The sequence below is a fragment of the Rhinopithecus bieti genome, unplaced genomic scaffold (assembly GCF_001698545.2).
Source record: "Rhinopithecus bieti isolate Rb0 unplaced genomic scaffold, ASM169854v2 scaffold_39586, whole genome shotgun sequence".
NCBI lineage: Eukaryota > Metazoa > Chordata > Mammalia > Primates > Cercopithecidae > Rhinopithecus > Rhinopithecus bieti.
This window is the reverse complement of record NW_016816842.1, coordinates 2,932,460-2,950,508: the sequence shown is the minus strand read 5'-3', so window position 1 is coordinate 2,950,508 and position 18,049 is coordinate 2,932,460. Positions and strand designations below refer to the sequence as shown.

Sequence of the window (18,049 nt, the reverse complement as noted above, 5' to 3'; positions counted from 1 at the left end):
AATGCGGGCGGCCACTACAAGCTGGAAAAGGCAGGGAAACAGATTCTCTTCCAGAGCCTTTCGAAAGGAGCCCAGCCCTGCCAACACTTTGATTTTAGCTCTGGAGTCCCATGTTGGACTTCTGATTTATAGAACTGTAAGATGATGCATTTGTATCATTTTAACCACTAAGTTTGTGGTAATTTGTTATAACAGGAATAGGAAACTAATCACCAAGTTTTACGTGTGTGTGAGAGAGTGTGTGTGTGTTTGTGTGTGTGTGTATGTGCATCATTTATTTTTTGTTTGTTTGTTTGTTTGAGACAGGGTCTCATTCTGTTGCCCAGGCAATTGTGGCTCACTGCAGCCTTGATCTCCTGGGCTCAAGCAGTCCTCCTACCTGAGCTTCACAAGTACCTGGAACTACAGGCATGTGCCACCATACTCAGCTAATTTTTTTATTTTTTGTGAAGACAGGGTTTCACTATATTGCCCAGGCTGAGCTCAAACGATCCACCTGCCCTGGCTTCCCAAAGTGCTGGGATTACAGGTGTGCACCACCTCGCCCAGTGTGCGTGTATTTTTAAATAGTGATACTCTATGCTGATGAAGTGGACACTGTCAGCTACTACTGATGGGAATGTAAATTACTACTAACCCTCCTGAAAAACAGTTTGCGAGTATATTTCCTAAGATCTAGAGTGTTCATACATTTTAACTTACCCTAAAGAAATAATTTGGAAAGTAGCTAATATTCACGTACAAAGATTTTCACACCAGCTTTATTAGTATTCGCAAATAAGTTGTTGGAAACAACTATCCAATATTAGGAAAATGGTTAAATGAGATTTTATATGTCTGTATAATACAATATCACAAAACCATTAACAGTTATTATAAAGAATAGTGAAATGAGAAAATGCTTGATAGACTATAAAATGATTCAGTGCATAAGCTGTGTATTCAGTATGATATCTGTGGTTACCTATGTATGATTAAGTGTTGATTGATCGAGAGCATGAGAGAGATGCATTAGGGAAAAAACTGAAAGAGTAAAAGACTAGAAAATCAAAATATTAGTAGTGGTTGTTCCACTTGGGGTATTCAGTTTATAGATGATTTTTTTTCTTCTTTATGCATTTCTTTTCACAGTTTTCTACTATGAATGTGTATTAATATATACTTTTAAACAAAAAGACAAAATATAAGTTATGTGACAAGAAACGAGGATTGAAACAAAATGAGGGGAAGTAGACATCTCTCAGACCAGTACTAAGGCCATTTTTCCCCTTTGCATTGCTGAGAGATTATTGTATATGACCTTAATAAAAATATTGTGAGAGAAACTGGGCTTGGTGGCTCACACTTGTAATCCCAGCACTTTGGAAGGTTGAGGTGGGCAGATTGCTTGAGGCCAGGAGTTCAAGAACAGCTGGCTAACATGGTGAAACCCCGTCTGTACTAAAAATACAAAAATTAGTGGTGGCATGTGCCTGTAGTCCCAGCTACTCAGGAGGTGAGGCAGGAGAATAATTGGAACGCAGGAGACAGAGGTTGCAGTGAGCTGAAGTCACACCACTGCACTCCAGCTGGGCAACAGAGTGAGTGAGATTCCATCTCAAAAAAAAAAAAAAAAAACCTTATGAGAGGCCAGCCTCGGTGGCTCATGCCTGTAATCCTAGCACTTTGGGAGGCCAAAGCAGGAGGATCACTTGAGGCCAGGAGGACTAGCCTGGGTAACATAGCAAGACCCTGTCTTTACAAAAAATTTAAAAATTAGTCAGGTGTGGTAGTACGTGCCTTTCATCCCAGCTACTTGAGAGGCTGAAGTGGGAGGATCACTTGAGCCTGGAGGTCGAGGCTGCAGTGAGCTGCCTTCACACCACTGCAGTCCAGCCTGGGAGACAGAGCAAGACCCTGCCTGAAAAAAAAAAATCCTGTGAGACAGAAAGTATCTTTGGAGAAATTGAAACAGAAAGAGAATGTGATTTTCTAAAGATTATATGGTTAATTAATTTAGCTAAGACTAGAAGCTAAGCCCCGTGATAGCTAATCTAATATTATTTTCACTGTGTTTTTAATGTATTTTCTATAGCTGGTATTTGATAAGATATTAAAAGCTTCTTTAGGGCCAAGACTGTAATACTCATCTTCATATTCCCTTTAGTGCCTAGCTGCAGGTGCCTTGACCATAGCAGATACTCAGTAGGTATTTTTAATTGAATCATTATTGACCAAAATTAATAAAGGATACAAAATAAAATAGATTTTATGAAAGAAAACAGGCTGTGATACCAAAGTTTTGGAAGGCTCATTACTTTTCCACCACCACATCTATTTCTCTTTTCCTATCTTCCTTTTCCTGTAGGTAATTCATAACATTTCAAACCCTTTTATTGCCCACCTTTTCTTGGACTAAATAAAGGAAAACTATTTCCAGCACTTTTGCCATTTTCAACATCAAAAAAATCCTATAAACATGACTTTTTTTTAAAGGCTTTTTTTTTTTTTAAAGAATGTGACCTAAGAGTTTATTTTGATATGGCATAATTAGGAATTGGGAGAAAGTTTCTGAACTATTGACATATTGAGTTTTGGAGGTATTTTATGTATTCTAAATTACTTCATATTAAAATATATATAATTTAAATTCTGAATACTAGAATAGCACTGAGGAAGTATCTGCCAGATTTCTAAAAAGCCAACTTGAATGTTAGCATCAATGTTAGTCATAATAAACTAGAGGTTTATAAAGTAGGTTTATGAACAGAATGAAAATATTCTGTACTGTGTGCCTTTGGATTTAAGAACATTGGATTTTCTTAACAATCAGTAATTTTTTTATTGTTATTATTAACAGAGAACCTTCAGAATGGGATCATGTGAGAGAGCAGAGATTTGTGGACTGATGAAATTAGCTATAATTTCGATTTCTAGTTCTGGCTGAGCCACTAGCTAGTTGTATGACTGGAGTTCCCCACCCCCCCGCCGCCATACTTTTTAGAGAAAGGAAAGTTATAAAATTAGAAATGTAATTTTACATGTGTTATTAACTTTCTGGAAGGGGTTGGGTTATAAGCTCTAAAGATTTTAATTCTAAAACATCATATTATTTAAGTAGAAATAATTTAGGAATCGTAGGTATTTCTTCCAGGATATCAGAAAGCAAAAGGTTAGGATACCAGAGTATTAAACGCAAGCTACAATGTCAAGTACATTAGAGGACATAAACTGTAGATCTTCAGTTTGCACTTCAGCTATTGGCATTTGTGTGAAAAGCTATAGTCAGTTGAATAATATGAAAAGAAATGCAGCTGTGCACCAGCTCTGTCCCACGTGCCCCTGCAGGCCTTGTCTTCTGTGGGCAGGAGCACTGAGGGCAGTGGGACTCTGCAGCGTACCCGGAGCTGAGCCTAGCTGGATCTTCTCCTAGTCCTGCCACAGGCTAGCAGTCTCGGCAATGCTGATGCCGGTGGGCAGCCCCAGGTCTCCCTCCCTCGTCTCCACCATCCCTGCTCTGCCAATGCAGGAGAAGTTCCCCTCTGATATGGTTTAGCTGTGCCCCCACCCACATCTCATCTTGACCTGTAGTTCCCATAATCCTCACATGTTGTGGGAGAGCCCTGGTGGGAGGTAATTGAATCATGGGGGTGGTTACCCCATGCTGCTGTTCTTGTGATAGTGAATGAGTCTCAAGAGATCTGATGGTTTTATAAAGGGCAGTTCTCCTGCACACACCGTCTCGCCTGCCGCCACGTAAGACATGCCTTTATTTCTCCTTCGCTTTCCACCATGATTCTGAGGCCTCCCAGCCATGTGGATCTTTGAGTCCATTAAACCTCTTTTTCTTTATAAATTACCCAGTCTCCGGTATATCTTTATCAGCAGCATAAGAATGGACTAATACACCCTCCCTCATCTACTTTGCCATCTGGCTTGTAGGGATAGGATGAGCCAGGCTCCAGAAGAAGACAGAGGCTAGGTAAGGAGAAAAGGGAAAAATAAAAAGACTTCAGAGAGGAGGGAAGAAAAGGGAGTTGGGGGCCATGGGTTGGGAGGTGGATGGAGAAACAGGAGAGAGTTAAGGAGTCAGTATGAGGAGACTGGGCTAAAGGAGGAGGCAACACATCTGCCTCCTGACAGATCTCTCACAGCTTGTCCTGCAGAGGTGCAAGAGAAATGCAGTCCATTAACTGTGAGGATGCACCTGCTTTCTTCAGATGTGGAGTTTCAGGTAAGGAAGCCAGAGTCAGACCCCGTAAACTAACTAGTCCATTTCCAGACAACTGCCTTTCTGCTCCAGAGCTTATCGCCCAGAAGACAAAGCTGCCTCCTCACACTCCTAACTTCTGCCCACCCTTCCCAAGTCCACTGTGCTTGAGACAGTCATGTCACGTTGACCTTGCTTTTAAAACACCCTAAAACATCTTTTTTTTTAAAGCTTTATTTTGAGAATATTTCTTAGTCATCTTTTTTTTTTTGTATTACTGAATTTAAACTTGTTAAAATTTATCAACAGAACTGATCTGACGTGTGCATTTGGATAACTTTGTGTGGTTTTGGAAACGCAGTTTAGTTGCATGTTTCAGTGACTGCATGTCACTGTACTGGGCTCAGTCTGTGAGTTCCCGAGAGCATCCACAGTGCCTTAGCGCTATGGGAGTGAGGCCTGTGGGGACTGCAGCCATGATCCTGACCTACAAGGACCTTAACTATTACATGGTAAAACAAAACTCAGACATGTAATGATGACATAAACAATTAATATTAAACTGTGTGGTTGACTTCACTGTACTGAAGATTGTGAGTCACTCCTCTTTTGTTTTTCTTTGTCATTTTTAATAGTCAGCCCAGATCAATAGGTATTAGTTTCTGAAAGCCAGCTTCTTTCGTAAGTGCTTAGAAAGCATTAGGATAATCGTGAGTTGCATTTTATCTTTTAATGTGTGAAAGTGTTGAGACTTTTTAGTTCAGACTGTTCATTTAAGCTGGATGTTTTTTCTTTTCAGTTCACTTTCCTAAGCTTATATACCTAATTTTTATTCCTACATCTGTTTCTTCTAGAAATAGTCTAAATCTAGATTTCTATTTCCTCATGAGTCTGACTTCCATGCTGAACACTCCACTGTAACTGCTTCTCCTCAGACCGCAAATGACCTCCTCTTTGCTGAATCCGGTGGTTACGTTTTAGTTGTTATAAACAATCTTTCTGTTTGATGTAATGTTGTTGACCACTCACTCTTATGTTCTTGGAATTCATCTCTCCTTAGTTGCTGTGATACCAGTCTTTCCTCTTTTACTTTTTTTCTGCCTTATAATGGCTCCTTCTCAGTCATCTTGCTTGACTCCCATTCCTCTATTTTTAAAATATTGTTATTCTCCAGTGTTTGTTCCCCAACCAAATCCACCTCCAACTTGTATTTCTCAGCTCAGACTGCTTTTCTTAGCTTCTGGCCTCTTTAGCCACATATTGGATGTTTGTACAGAGTTGTGGGTGCCCTCCTCACCAGTATCCACCCCCTCGTCTGGCCATATCTATTGTATTACCTTGACGGTTCGCCAGACCATCCGTCCTCCACCTCCCCACTGTGTTGCCAGTACCACTTTAAACCATGCCATAGAGTCCCTGTCCTGGACTCCATGCCTGAGGGTGTCCCATTCTGGCTTTCAGCCTTGCCCTTCCATGTGGGGCTAAGGATTTCATAGGGCCAAGGGGATGTGCACACCCTGCCCTCCACCCTCTATGTGCACACCCTGCCCTCCACCCTCTAATCTTATGCACTAGCTACACAGGACCCCAAAAACAGTCCTTATAACAAGCCTCTTTCCCAGGCCTGCTCTTCCAAGAGTAGGCTGCATCCCTGCTGTGTACTTCTAGGCCTAAGGGATAGCTAAGGGGCAGCTATTTGGAGGGGATAGATGGAGCTTAGATGGAGTTTGGACCTTCAGCTCCACATGTATATATGCAAAGCCCTGATATATAGACCAGGGCCAGAGGTCAGAAGAGAAGAAGGACATGCAGAGACCTCTGTCTGTATTCTTGTCATAGGCAACATAAGCATAGGGCCAGGCCAAACCATTGCCTTCTTTTTCTTTATATTCCTGCTACAGTGCTGGTAAGTGATGCTTCACCTGCTTTTAGGGATTCTTAAGGCAAGGTCTTTAGCTTTTTAATTTTACATTCTCATTTGCCTATCACAGTGCCTACCCAACACATGGTGACTACTCAGTATATGTTTGTTGACTTCAGTAATAAATGCATAGTTAACATTTTATAATTATATTTTTCCTTTATTATCATTTTAAGGAGGTTATGGTAATGTTCATGTGATTTTATGATGTCTTAGGGTCAGTATTTTCCAGAAAAAAATATATCTCTAATTTTGCATTCCTATTACATGGAAAATTAGACTTAATATATAAAGCAGAATTTTGTTTTAAATATCTTTTATGAATTTATTTCATAAAATGGGGTTTGTTAATGGTAGGTGGTAGAAAATAGTGTCAGGCAAACATGAAAATCTTGATACTACAGATTACTGTAACATCACAGTCCCCAGTACAACAGTGCTTATGACCAATTATAACACATTAGAAACTGCTGAACCCTGAGGGATGCTAGGATATAAGTGTCAGAAGGAGCAGGACTAAGTTCTAGAAAACTACAAAGTACTGGGAGGAGTGGGACTGGGTTGGGTTTCCCTGCCAGGTTTCTCATGAATTCAGAGGCTAACTAGTTCTCCTACTGAGCTTGTTTATGAAGAGTGGTGTATGATGACTTTTAATGCAAAAGCATGTAATTATCTAAAATTGGAGTAACTTTACAACGCCACATAAGCTTGTTTTAATTCCTGAGATGATTTTTAACTATAACCTGTATGCCCTAGATTGACCTCCCAAGTTCAAGGACCTTTAAACCAAGAACCCATCTGAAGTGTCCCTGGTGCTATTCCTTCTTTGGATACTACTTTACCACATACTGTGTCATAGTGAGAAATGTTCTGGTCTAAGAGTCAAGTAAACTGGACTTGGATGGCCCTTAAATTATCTGAAACTCACACATTCTCTGACTCTTAGGTTTGCTGCTTGGGTAATAGTCTATTTGTGATTCCACTGAGAGGTATCAAAGAGTTCAGCCATGGGAATAATTTGAGTTTTATTCCTTAACTATGAGGAGCTTCCCTCCCTCCCTCCCTCCCTCCCTCTCTCCCTCCCTCTCTCCCTTCCTCTCTCTCTCTTTCTTTCTTTTTCTTTCTTTCTTTCCTTTCTTTCTTTCTTTCTTTTCCTTTTCCTTCTTTTCTTTCTTTTTGTTTTTTCCCTTCCTTCCTTCCTTTCTCTTTTTTTCTCTTTCTTTTCTTTTCTTTTCTTTCTTTCTTTCTTTCTTTCTCTCTCTCTCTCTTTCTTTCTTTCTTTCCTTCCTTTCTCTCCCTCCTTTCCTTCTTCCCTTCCCTTCCTCCCTCCCTCCCTTTCTTCCTTCCTTTCCTCTCCTCTCCTCTCCTTTCATTTCCTTTTTTTCTCTTTTTTTTCATCTTTTTTTTTTTCTTTTTGAGACAAAGTCTCGCTCTGTTGCCCAGGCTCTAGTGCAGTGGCACAGTCTTGCTCAGTGCAACCTCTCCCTCCCAGGCTCAAGCGATTCTCGTGCCTCAGCCTCCTGAATAGCTGGGATTACAGGCATGCGTCACCACGCCCAGCTAATTTTTGTATTTTTAGAGGAGGTGGGGTTTTGTCATGTTGGCCAGGCTGGTCTTGAACTCCTGGCCTCAAGTGATCCACCCACCTCAGCCTCCCAAAATGCTGGGGTTACAGGCATAAGCCACTGTGCCCAGCCAGGAGACCTGCTTTCTTATCAGTCTTTTTGTTTGTTTTTTATTTATTTCTTCCATGTTCTTGTTCTACCCTTAACATTTTTAGACATAGTAAAGTTTACTCATTCCAAGCCTTCTTCTAGTTGACACGAGTCTAATACCTCATAAAAAGTATCAAATATCAAAGCAGTTACTTTATGAACCATCACACACTGTCTCATTGTTGTGCCATCACAGGTAATGATTAAAACCACTTAATGATATTACTGCTGGAACATTTCTATAATAAAACTGCTGTGGGACAGCTTGGGTTCTACTGGCTTTTGGAGGAAGTAAACAGTTTAAATTGTTTCTGTCATCTAGAAAATAATTCCCCTTACACAGGGAGATTTTTAAATGTCTTGAGTTTTTTAAATTTAGTAATATCAATGACACTTGGAGCTATGTTGCCTTCATGTAATTTTTCCAACATTATGAAGCTATGGGCAGCCCTAATTCACATATTTCACTTCCCACTCTTGTGTTTCTACATTAGGACACTTCCTCTCCTCATGTGCCTATTTTTCTCTTCTGCGTTCAGAAAACTTTTTTTTTTCTAACTAGCTTAAGATGGCAGTTTAAAAAAAGAGGATTTGAGACCCACATAGTGCTTAGAAAGCAAAACAAGCAGAAGAAAAAGATGAGTTCATATCATGAAAATATCACATGTACTGTCCCTTCCCTTTCCTCTACCTCTTTCCTCAAAGAGGTTGACATGTCTCCCTTTCTTGCTTGTGCTTTCTTTGGACTTCTGGCCTCTTTTCTACTTCAAGGCAGCTCTTAAATGTGAACGTGTGTATTAGGAGTGGGGGAGCAATGGGAGAAAAGAGTTGGTCAACAAGGAACAGGAGTGCTAAGTAGAATATTGGGAGAAGGTCAGCAAGATAACAAATGGAATGGAAAAAAAGAAACTGCTTTTCATTAATCCTTACAATTTAAGTCAGAATCGGAGTATGAGAACTGGAAGGGACTTAGTGATCCTGTCATTACGGTACCCTAACCTAACAGATGCTCCGTAAATGCATATTCAACTTAAACTGATCTCCTCATTTCACGAGGAATAAATGGATCCCCACAAAGTTAGGTATTGTTCAGGGCTAGCTCTGAGCTCAGCTGGAACCCAGGTCCTCCAGTTCCTCAATGACCTTTTCTATTAGAAGATACTTCAATGACTCTTTCGTTTTTTGTATTTCTACCATTTGGCAAAGAGTGGGTATGAAATGTAGAGCTCAACTGTAAGGCTGGTGGTACTTAGTAGGTCTGTTAATGAGTGGCAGTCTAGTAGAAGGAATATGGATTTTGGAATCAGACCTGGATCTAAATTTCAGATCTGCCTGTCAGCACTTGGACAAGTTTCTTAATCTTTCCGAACCTAGGATTTTTCATCTCAGTAAATGGGGATCATAATAGCTACCACTTAGTGTTGTTATAACAACTAAATGAAGCAAGGTTCTAAGTACTTACAAGAAGTACTTAGTTTGATGTGTGACGCAAATCATAGGTGACAGTAAGTATTTGTGAAATGAATAAATGGTAACTATTACTATGTTTGATCTCCCTCATAGGGAGTCAGCATACCTTTTTTAGAAGGTAAATCAACATGTCTTTTAGGCATGTCATATTCTTTACAGATATGTATGCTTATTGATATAGTTAAAAACTGCTGTTTGGCTCATTTCTTTTTGTCTTAGAAAATGCCTGTTTCAAATACCTCACAGCCTTTTAATTTTTAAATTCCAGATTAATTCATGGAGGACAGATGTTAAATGGATTGGCAGGTCCAACTGTAATGAATGCAGCACCATTTCTCTCCACAACGTGGTTTTCTGCAGATGAAAGGGCCACAGCCACAGCTATTGCATCAATGCTCAGTTATCTTGGGGGAGCATGTGCATTTTTAGTTGGACCACTTGTTGTTCCAGCTCCCAATGGGACATCACCTTTTCTCACTGCAGAGAGCAGCAGGGCGCATATTAAAGATCGCATAGAGGCTGTGTTATATGCAGGTAATTTGAAGTTTATTTTCTTCTTGTTATATTTTGTCTTTTATCTCAATCATCTTCACTCTACGTTTTGTATACCAGACACCTTCATATGAAATACTTGAGAGGACTAATATGTAAACTTACATACACTGTGCATTCCTTATCATATGATATAGAGATGCTTAATTAAAACTTAGCACTCTTCCTGGGAAGTTCAATTTTAAATTTATTATTGCCACATGGAGGGATATTTCTTAATTTTCATCTTTTTATCTATTTGTAGTTAAGCGCTGTATAACACATTTTCTGTGTCCTCTCTAGATATCAGGATAGAAAACGTCGTGATTGACAATAACCATTTGTTAAACATCTATCTGTTGGTAGATGTTAAGCCCATTTTCTCCCTTGTAGTTTCTCCATTATTGGCCATGTTCTGTAACCTCATTTACCTTGATCATCTACAGTTTATCCTCATTTCCTACTCTCTCTATGTTTAGTCTGTTATTTAGGGATACTGACCTTTCTAAAATATTCTCTTTGAATTATTTTATTTCTAGAGTCGAGCCCTGGTCCACTCTTATAATATAGTCTCCTACAGATTTTCATAGATATAGCCCCTCTCTCCATATGCCTGTTTATTATTTCCTCTGCATTCAGAAAACTTTTTGTAGGTGTTTACTATATGCCAAGCACTGTGCTAAGCACTAGGAATTGGTAAGGTCAATGATGAGACAATTATAATACAAATAAAGATATACGAAGGTTGGGAGACCTAACTTGCCTGGGTTTGTAGGGAAGTTGAGGGGGGAGGATAGGCTTCAACAAGAATGTAATAATTAAAGTTAAGAATTTTGTAGGAGTCACCAAGTGTTTGAGTGGTTAGTATATTCCATACAGAGGGAACAATAACTGCAAAGGCAGGGAAGGTATGAGAGAGCTCAATATGTCTAGGGAACTGCAAGTAATTGAGTATGGCTGGAGTGGTATAAATGTTTGTGTTTGGGTATAGGTAACAAGTGGCAGAAAATGAGACTGGAACGATAAGGGACCCAATTATACTGAACCTTGTTTTAACTTCTTTGTTCACTTATCAATTTCACAAACATGTTTTGAACGCCTGTGTATCTGTCACTATGTGAGTCACTGAGATAGGCATGGTTCCTGGTGTAACAACTTACAGTGTCCTGAATGATACAGACAGGTCAACAGTTATAAAATAGAACAGTGAGTATTATAAACCAAAGGCCTACAATTGCTCTGAGAGCTCGGAAAGGAGCACCTAACCCAGATTTTGGAGGTGAAGTAGAGCTTCCTGGAGATGCAGCATCTAAATCAGAGTCTGAGGAATGAGAGAATGATGGTTAAATACAGTAGGCAGGAAGATTATACTATAGAGAAGAAACTTAAAGGAGAAGCCCAGTGAAGGGAGACACCCTGGTACGTTCAAGCCCAGAGTAGCTTAGATCTGGTGAGAGCAGTAGTAGGTGAAGCTAGAGAGGAAAGCAAGCCCCACACAAACCTTCTAAGCAGGGCTGAAGGGTTTGAGGTTCACCATATTGTAGGCAAAGGCCACACTCTGAAGAATTGTACATCAGAGAGTTATTTGATAACATTTACATTTCAAAATATGGTTTAGAGGGGTTAAAACTGAAAGCAGCAGTATATAAAGCATTTCACCTCCTTTACACAACTTATTCCTTTTAAAGAAAAAATAAAAATGTAAAAATGAGTAAATAAAACAACGCAGGTGCAACGTAAGTTTTAAACTTGATTTTGGTCATGTTATTCTTTTTATTGAAAACCTAAGCAGTTATTGTATTTTTTACATGATGTTAACCACTGTTAACCATGTATCAGTGGAGTGCATGCAGCTCATGGTTCCTATGCAGTCAAGCAGAAGCCCCTGCTCAAAGTTTCCCAGTTACTTCTTCATTGCTTTCATGTTTGCCAATCTGCCTTTCTGAAATACTGTCCCATGACTCCATTCTATTCAAAATACTATGCTAGAATTGTCATTTTTAAAAGTTAAAGATTCTTAAATTATTCCCGACAAAGGTAACATAAGTAAACTACAGATCCAGATCTCAGATGAGTATAAACAAAAAGTCCTGAGTATAAACAAAAAGTCCTGAATAAAATATGAGCAAACGGATTCCAGCAACATATATCATAAAACAGTTGATATACCATAACTAAATGGGATTTATTCCAGCAATGCAAGGTTGGTTTAACATTCAAAACTCAATTTATGTAATATATCAGCAGATAAAAGGGAAAAAAACATGATCACCTTACAAGATGAAGAAAAAGCATTTGAAAAATCCAACACCCTTTCAATGAACTAGAAACAATCAATGAATTAGGAACTCTCTCAACCTAATAAAAAGCATCTATTAGAAACCCACAAGAGGCCTGGCATGGTGACTCATGCCTGTAATCCCAGCACTTTGGGAGGCCAAAAAGGGAGGATCACTTGAGGCCAGGAGTCTGAGGCCAGCCTGCCCAATATAGCAAAACCCCATCTCTACTACAAATAGCCGGACATGATGGCACATGCCTGTAATCCCAGTTACTCGGGAGGCTGAGGCACGAGAATCGTTTGAGCCTGGGAGACAGAGGTTGTAATGTGAGCCAAGATCACACCACTGCACTCCAGCCTGGGTGACAGAGTGAGACTCTGTCTCAAAAAACAAACAACAAACCTGCAGGTAACATCACATTTCACTTCTAGGGTTATGAACAAGACAAGGATGTCCATTTTTCCATGCCTTTTTAAAACTGTGCTGGAGGTTCTAGGCAGTATCACTGAACAAGAAAAGCAAAAGATACCCAGATTGTAAAGGAAGTAGTAAAGAATGTTTCTGTTGAAAATGATGAGATCTTGAATATAGAAAATTCTCTGCAATTCACTAAAACCTATTAGATCTAAAAAAAGAGCTTAGCAAAGTTTTATGGTACAAGATTAATATGTAAAAATCAGTTGTATGTTTATATATTGGCAATGAACAATCTTAACATACAATTCAATTTGCAAGAGCATCAAAAAGAGTATGTTTAGGAATAAACTTAACAAATGAAGTGTAGAACTTATAATCTGAAGACTACCACTGTTGAAAGAAATTAAAGAAGACCTAAATAAATGGAAAGACATTCCATGTTCATGTTGGGAGGTTTAATATTGTGAAGATATCCCCAAATTTATTTGCAAATATAATACAATCCCTTTTAAAATCCCAACTGCCTTTGTTGCAGAAATCGACAAGGCGATCCTGAAATTTACATGGAAATGCAAAGGACCAGCAATATCCAAAACAATCTTGAAAAGGAACAAAATTGGAGAACTCACACTTCTCAACTACAAAACTTATTACAAAGCTACAAGATAACATAGTACTGGCATAAGGATAGGCATATAAATCAGTAGAACAGAAATGAGATTCTAAAAAATAAGCCATTACATTTATGGTCAATTGATTTTCAGAAGGGTCCTAAGATAATAAGGGAAAAGTATTTTCAGTAAATGGTACAGGAACAACTGAATATCCAAATTCAAAAGAATGAATTTGAACCCCTTGTTAACTCAAACCTGAATGTGAGAGCTAAAACTATAAAACTCTTAGAAGAAAACTAAAGAGTAAATCTTTATGACCTTAGATTAGGTGAAGCCTTTTTATAAAAGACATCCAAAGCACAAGTGACAAAGGAAAAAAGATAAGTTAGACTTCATCACAATTTAGAACTTTTGTGCTTCAAAGAACCCAGAAAGTGAAAAAGACAGTACACAGAACGGGAGAAATAGTTGCAAATCATATATCTGATAAGGGACTTATATCCAGATTATATAAAGCATTCTTACAACTCAACAACAGAAAGACAACGCCACTAAGAAGTGGGCAAAGGACTCAAACACATTTCTCCCAAGAAAATACACAAATGTCCATCGAACACATGAAAAGATACTCAGTGTCATTAGTCATTAAGGAAATGCAAATTAAAACCATGATAAGATACACTTCACACCCAGTAGGATTGCTAGAATCAATAAAATGGAAAATAATAAAGTGTTGGCAAGAAAGTGGAGAAATTAGCACCCTCATACATTCCCATACATGGGAATCTAAAATGGTGTAGCCGCTTTAGAAACAGTTTCACAGTTCCTCAAAATGTTAAACAAAGATTACCATACAATCCAGAAATTCCATTTCTAGATATGTATCCAAGTGAAATGGAAACATACACCCGTGTAAAAATGTATACATGAGGGTTCATAGCAGCATTATTTGTAATAGCCAAAAAGTGGCTATATACATATACAACCCAGATGTCTATCTACTGATGAGTGGATGAATAAAATGTAGTATATCTGTACAACGGAATATTATTTGACAATAAAAAACAGTAAAGTACTGATACTCCAACATGGATGACCCTTGAGAGCATTATGCAAAGTGAAAGAGGCCAGTCATAAAAGACCACATATTATATGATTCCATTTATAGGAAATGTCCATAATACTCAAATCTGTAGAGACTAAAAGTAGAGCAGAGGTTGCCTAGGCCTGGGAGATTGGGAGTAATGGGTACAGAGTTTCTTTTTGGGATGTTGAAAAAATTCTAAAATTGATTGTGGTTATGACTGTACAATTCTGCTAGTAAATGAAAAACCACTAGATTGTGCACTTTAAATGTGTGCATTGTATGTCATGTGAATTATATCTCAGTGAAGTTGTCTACAAAAATGCCAATAGAGGATCAAAGAATATGAATAAGGCAATCACGGAAGACATACAAGTGGCCAATATGCATATTTTAGGTGCTCATTCAGTATTACTAATAATTAAAATAACTCTAAATTAGAATAGTTCATTAACTTCTTATTGCTCCTCAGATTGACAAAGAATAAACAGATTGAGAACACCAAAAAAAAAAAAAAAAAGAAAAAAAGAAAAGGATTCTGTTAACAATCTTGTGTTTAAAAAAATAGGAATCTTTAAACTTCTAACTGCATTAAACAGAATTATCTGTGGTTAATTGTCTTACAGGAATGTTGTCCTTTTTGCTAAGAATATAGCCCTAGAATTAAAATTGTCCAACTGAAAGGACCTCTAGAAATCCCTAAATTCAATCCCTTTATTGGCCTAGAAAGATTAAGGGATTTGTTCAAATTACAAGCTAATTAATGACATAGACAGGTCTATATTCCAAGTTTCCTGACTTTTCTACTAGTGCTGTGCTTTTCTACAAAATTGGACACAGTTATCAAAAGCTGGAACTTCCAAGTGCCAGAATTATAGAAGGAAAGATTGGGATGCTAGAACCTTCCCTTCTATAATGGGGACAAATTAAGATTGTTTGGGTGTTCATTTTACTTCTGATTGTTTAATACTCTACATTAGCTACTCTTGTGTTTAAATTCTATTCTCTGTCTTTTGGTTTCTTATTTTTGGATGCTTTCTTGTTCAAATTTCCCATACAATCTGTAAATTGGGTCTGTCTTATACCGTGCATCAGACTATCCTATCATGAATCAAACAAACCTCCTATCTTGTTATTTCTTACCAGTTTTTTTTTCTGAGTGCCATACTTATTAGAGAATCATCCTAGACCTGTTTCACAATCTCTTTTATAGTAACGTACTGTTGGCTTTTAATATTTTCTCCATAAGGCAACATTTGTTTACTTCTTCAGTCTTTTTATCTGTGTGCCATAGTACCAGCATATACATCATTGTTACTATAACCTCTAACCAATTACTTGCTGAAATTTGTATCTTTATATATTCATTTTTTTTTAAACTAGACTGAGCAATCTTGGCTAGATACTATATTTTGCTTATCTTTACGAGCCTCAGACTCAGTTGATGCTTAGTAAATATTTGTTAGATAAATGAGTATCTGAGAGGCCGGGCATGGTGGCTTACACCTGTAATTCTAGCATTTTGGCAGGCTGAGGCAGGAGAATGGCTTGAACGACACTTGAGCTCAGGTGTTCGAGACCAGCCTGGACCACATGGTAAGACCCTATCTCTACAAAAAATTAAAATTAAAATTAACCTGGCATGGTGGCATGCATCTGTGGTGCCAGCTACTTGGGAGGCTGAGGCAGGAGGATCACTTGAGCCCAGGAGGGTCAAGTCTGTAGTGAGCCATGTTCATGCCACTGCATTCCAGCCTGGGTGAGAGAGTGAGACCCTGTTTGAAAAAACAAATAAATACTTGAGGTATTCAACTTTTTGTGTGGCCTGGTTAACATTTTACCTATCTTTTTCTTTCAGAATTTGGAGTTGTCTGCTTAATATTTTCTGCAACACTAGCGTATTTCCCACCCCGACCTCCTCTTCCTCCCAGTGTTGCTGCAGCTAGCCAGCGGTTGAGTTATCGGAGAAGCGTCTGTAGATTATTAAGGTAAATGTACTGAGAGTCATTGGATGGCTTTGACTGACACCTTCAAGATAACTTCAGATTTTTAAAAAATAATTTAAGATAGTAATTTTCAGCAACCTATTAATTAGGTTGTAAGTAATTGATAAAATACTAATTGAATATTTTAGATTTTCTACCAGAAATCTATCTTGAAAATCACCAAAACAAAACCTCTATAATTTTGCCTTCTCTATATAGCACCTATACTATTATTTGCTTAATGTTTTAAAATCAAGTATTTTATTTTCTTAAATAACTTGATTTGTATTTGAAATTGTATGATATAAAGAATCCTATATCATACAATAGTGTCTGTGAAATCATGGATTCTAGGTGTTATACTTTTCCTGATATGCACATTATTTTAATTTATTATGTATTTGTTAAGGCATATTAAAATAAGCAGGCACTAGTCAATACAAAGTGAATAAAATAAATAATATTATTCACATATCAACTGAAATCATTTTATGTACCAGCAGTAGGATCATACTTTAAGAAGCCTAATATATTATTTATTTTTATTAGTGTAACTTAAGTGTAGTTAGATTAAACTCTACTCTTGAAGGCTCAAATGCCCAGTACTGAATTTATTTCTTGGGATATATAAAACACCACTATTGATTATGATTTGCAATTGGACCACTATACTTTGTCATTTGAAATTTTTTCATAGTTAGTTGTGAGGAGTTTTTATTGATTCTTCCAACAACTCTCGCTTACTTGGTTCTTTCTTTTCTTGGGTTCCTCTCCCCAAATGGTAAGTTTCTTGTGGTAAAGAAGTAGTATCTATGTCTTTATATCTGCTGCAATAGTACTGTCCAATAGGAATAAAATGCAAGCCACATAAGGAATCTTACATTTTCTGGTAGTTTTCAATAAATTTTTAAAAGCCAGAATCATATCAAGCATCTTCTCTGACCACAGTGGAATAAAACTAGAAATCAACTCCAAAAGGAACCCTCAAAACTGTACAAACACACAGAAATTAAACAATCTGCTCCTGAATGATTTTGGGGCTAACAATGAAATCAAGGTGGAAATTAAATTATTTTGACATGAACCATAATAGTGATATAAGTTATTAAAACCTCTGGGATACAACAAAAGCAGCGCTAAGAGGAAAGTTTATAGCACTAAATGCCTGCATTGAAAAGTCTGAAAGATTACAAATTGACAACCTAATGTCACACCTCAAGAAACTGGGGAAACAGTAACAAACCAAAACCAAAGCTAGCAGAAAAAAAGAAAAAACAAAGATCAGAGCAGAACTAAGTGAAATTGAAACAAAAAATACAAAAGATCAGTAAAGCAAAAAGTTGGCTATTTGAAAAGATAAACAAAATCGATATCCCATTAGCTAGATTAACCAAGAAAAGTAGATTCAGATAAGCTCAATTAAAAATGAAAATGGAGACGTTACAGCCAATGCCACAGAAATACAAAAGATCATTCAAGACTACTATGAACACCTCTGTGGACACAAGCTAGAAAATCTAGAGGAAATCGATGAATTTCTGGAAACATACAACCCTCCTAGATTAAATCAGGAAGAAATAGAAACCCTGAACAGACCAATAATGAGCCATGAGATTGATTCAGTAACTTAAAAATTGCCAACCAACACATATACACTGTGGAATACTATGCAGCCATAAAAAAGGACGAGTTCATGTCCTTTGTAGGGACACGGGTGCAGCTGGAAACCATCATTCTCAGCAAACTTGCACAAGAACAGAAAATCAAACACCGCATGTTCTCACTCATAGGTGGGAATTGAACAATGAGATCACTTGGACGTGGGAAGGGGAACATCACAC

General features: G+C 37.8%; 1 protein-coding gene across 1 annotated transcript in view; it reads left to right on the top strand.

Moving 5' to 3' along the window:
* The window catches only part of SLC49A4 (solute carrier family 49 member 4), an 85,752-nt gene that overhangs the window by 22,075 nt on the left and 45,628 nt on the right, over positions 1–18,049 (top strand). The window contains exons 3-4 of the mRNA XM_017855360.1: positions 9,564–9,829; positions 16,082–16,211. Of these exons, the coding sequence (XP_017710849.1) occupies positions 9,564–9,829; positions 16,082–16,211 (396 nt within the window). The remainder of the gene's footprint in view (positions 1–9,563; positions 9,830–16,081; positions 16,212–18,049) is intronic.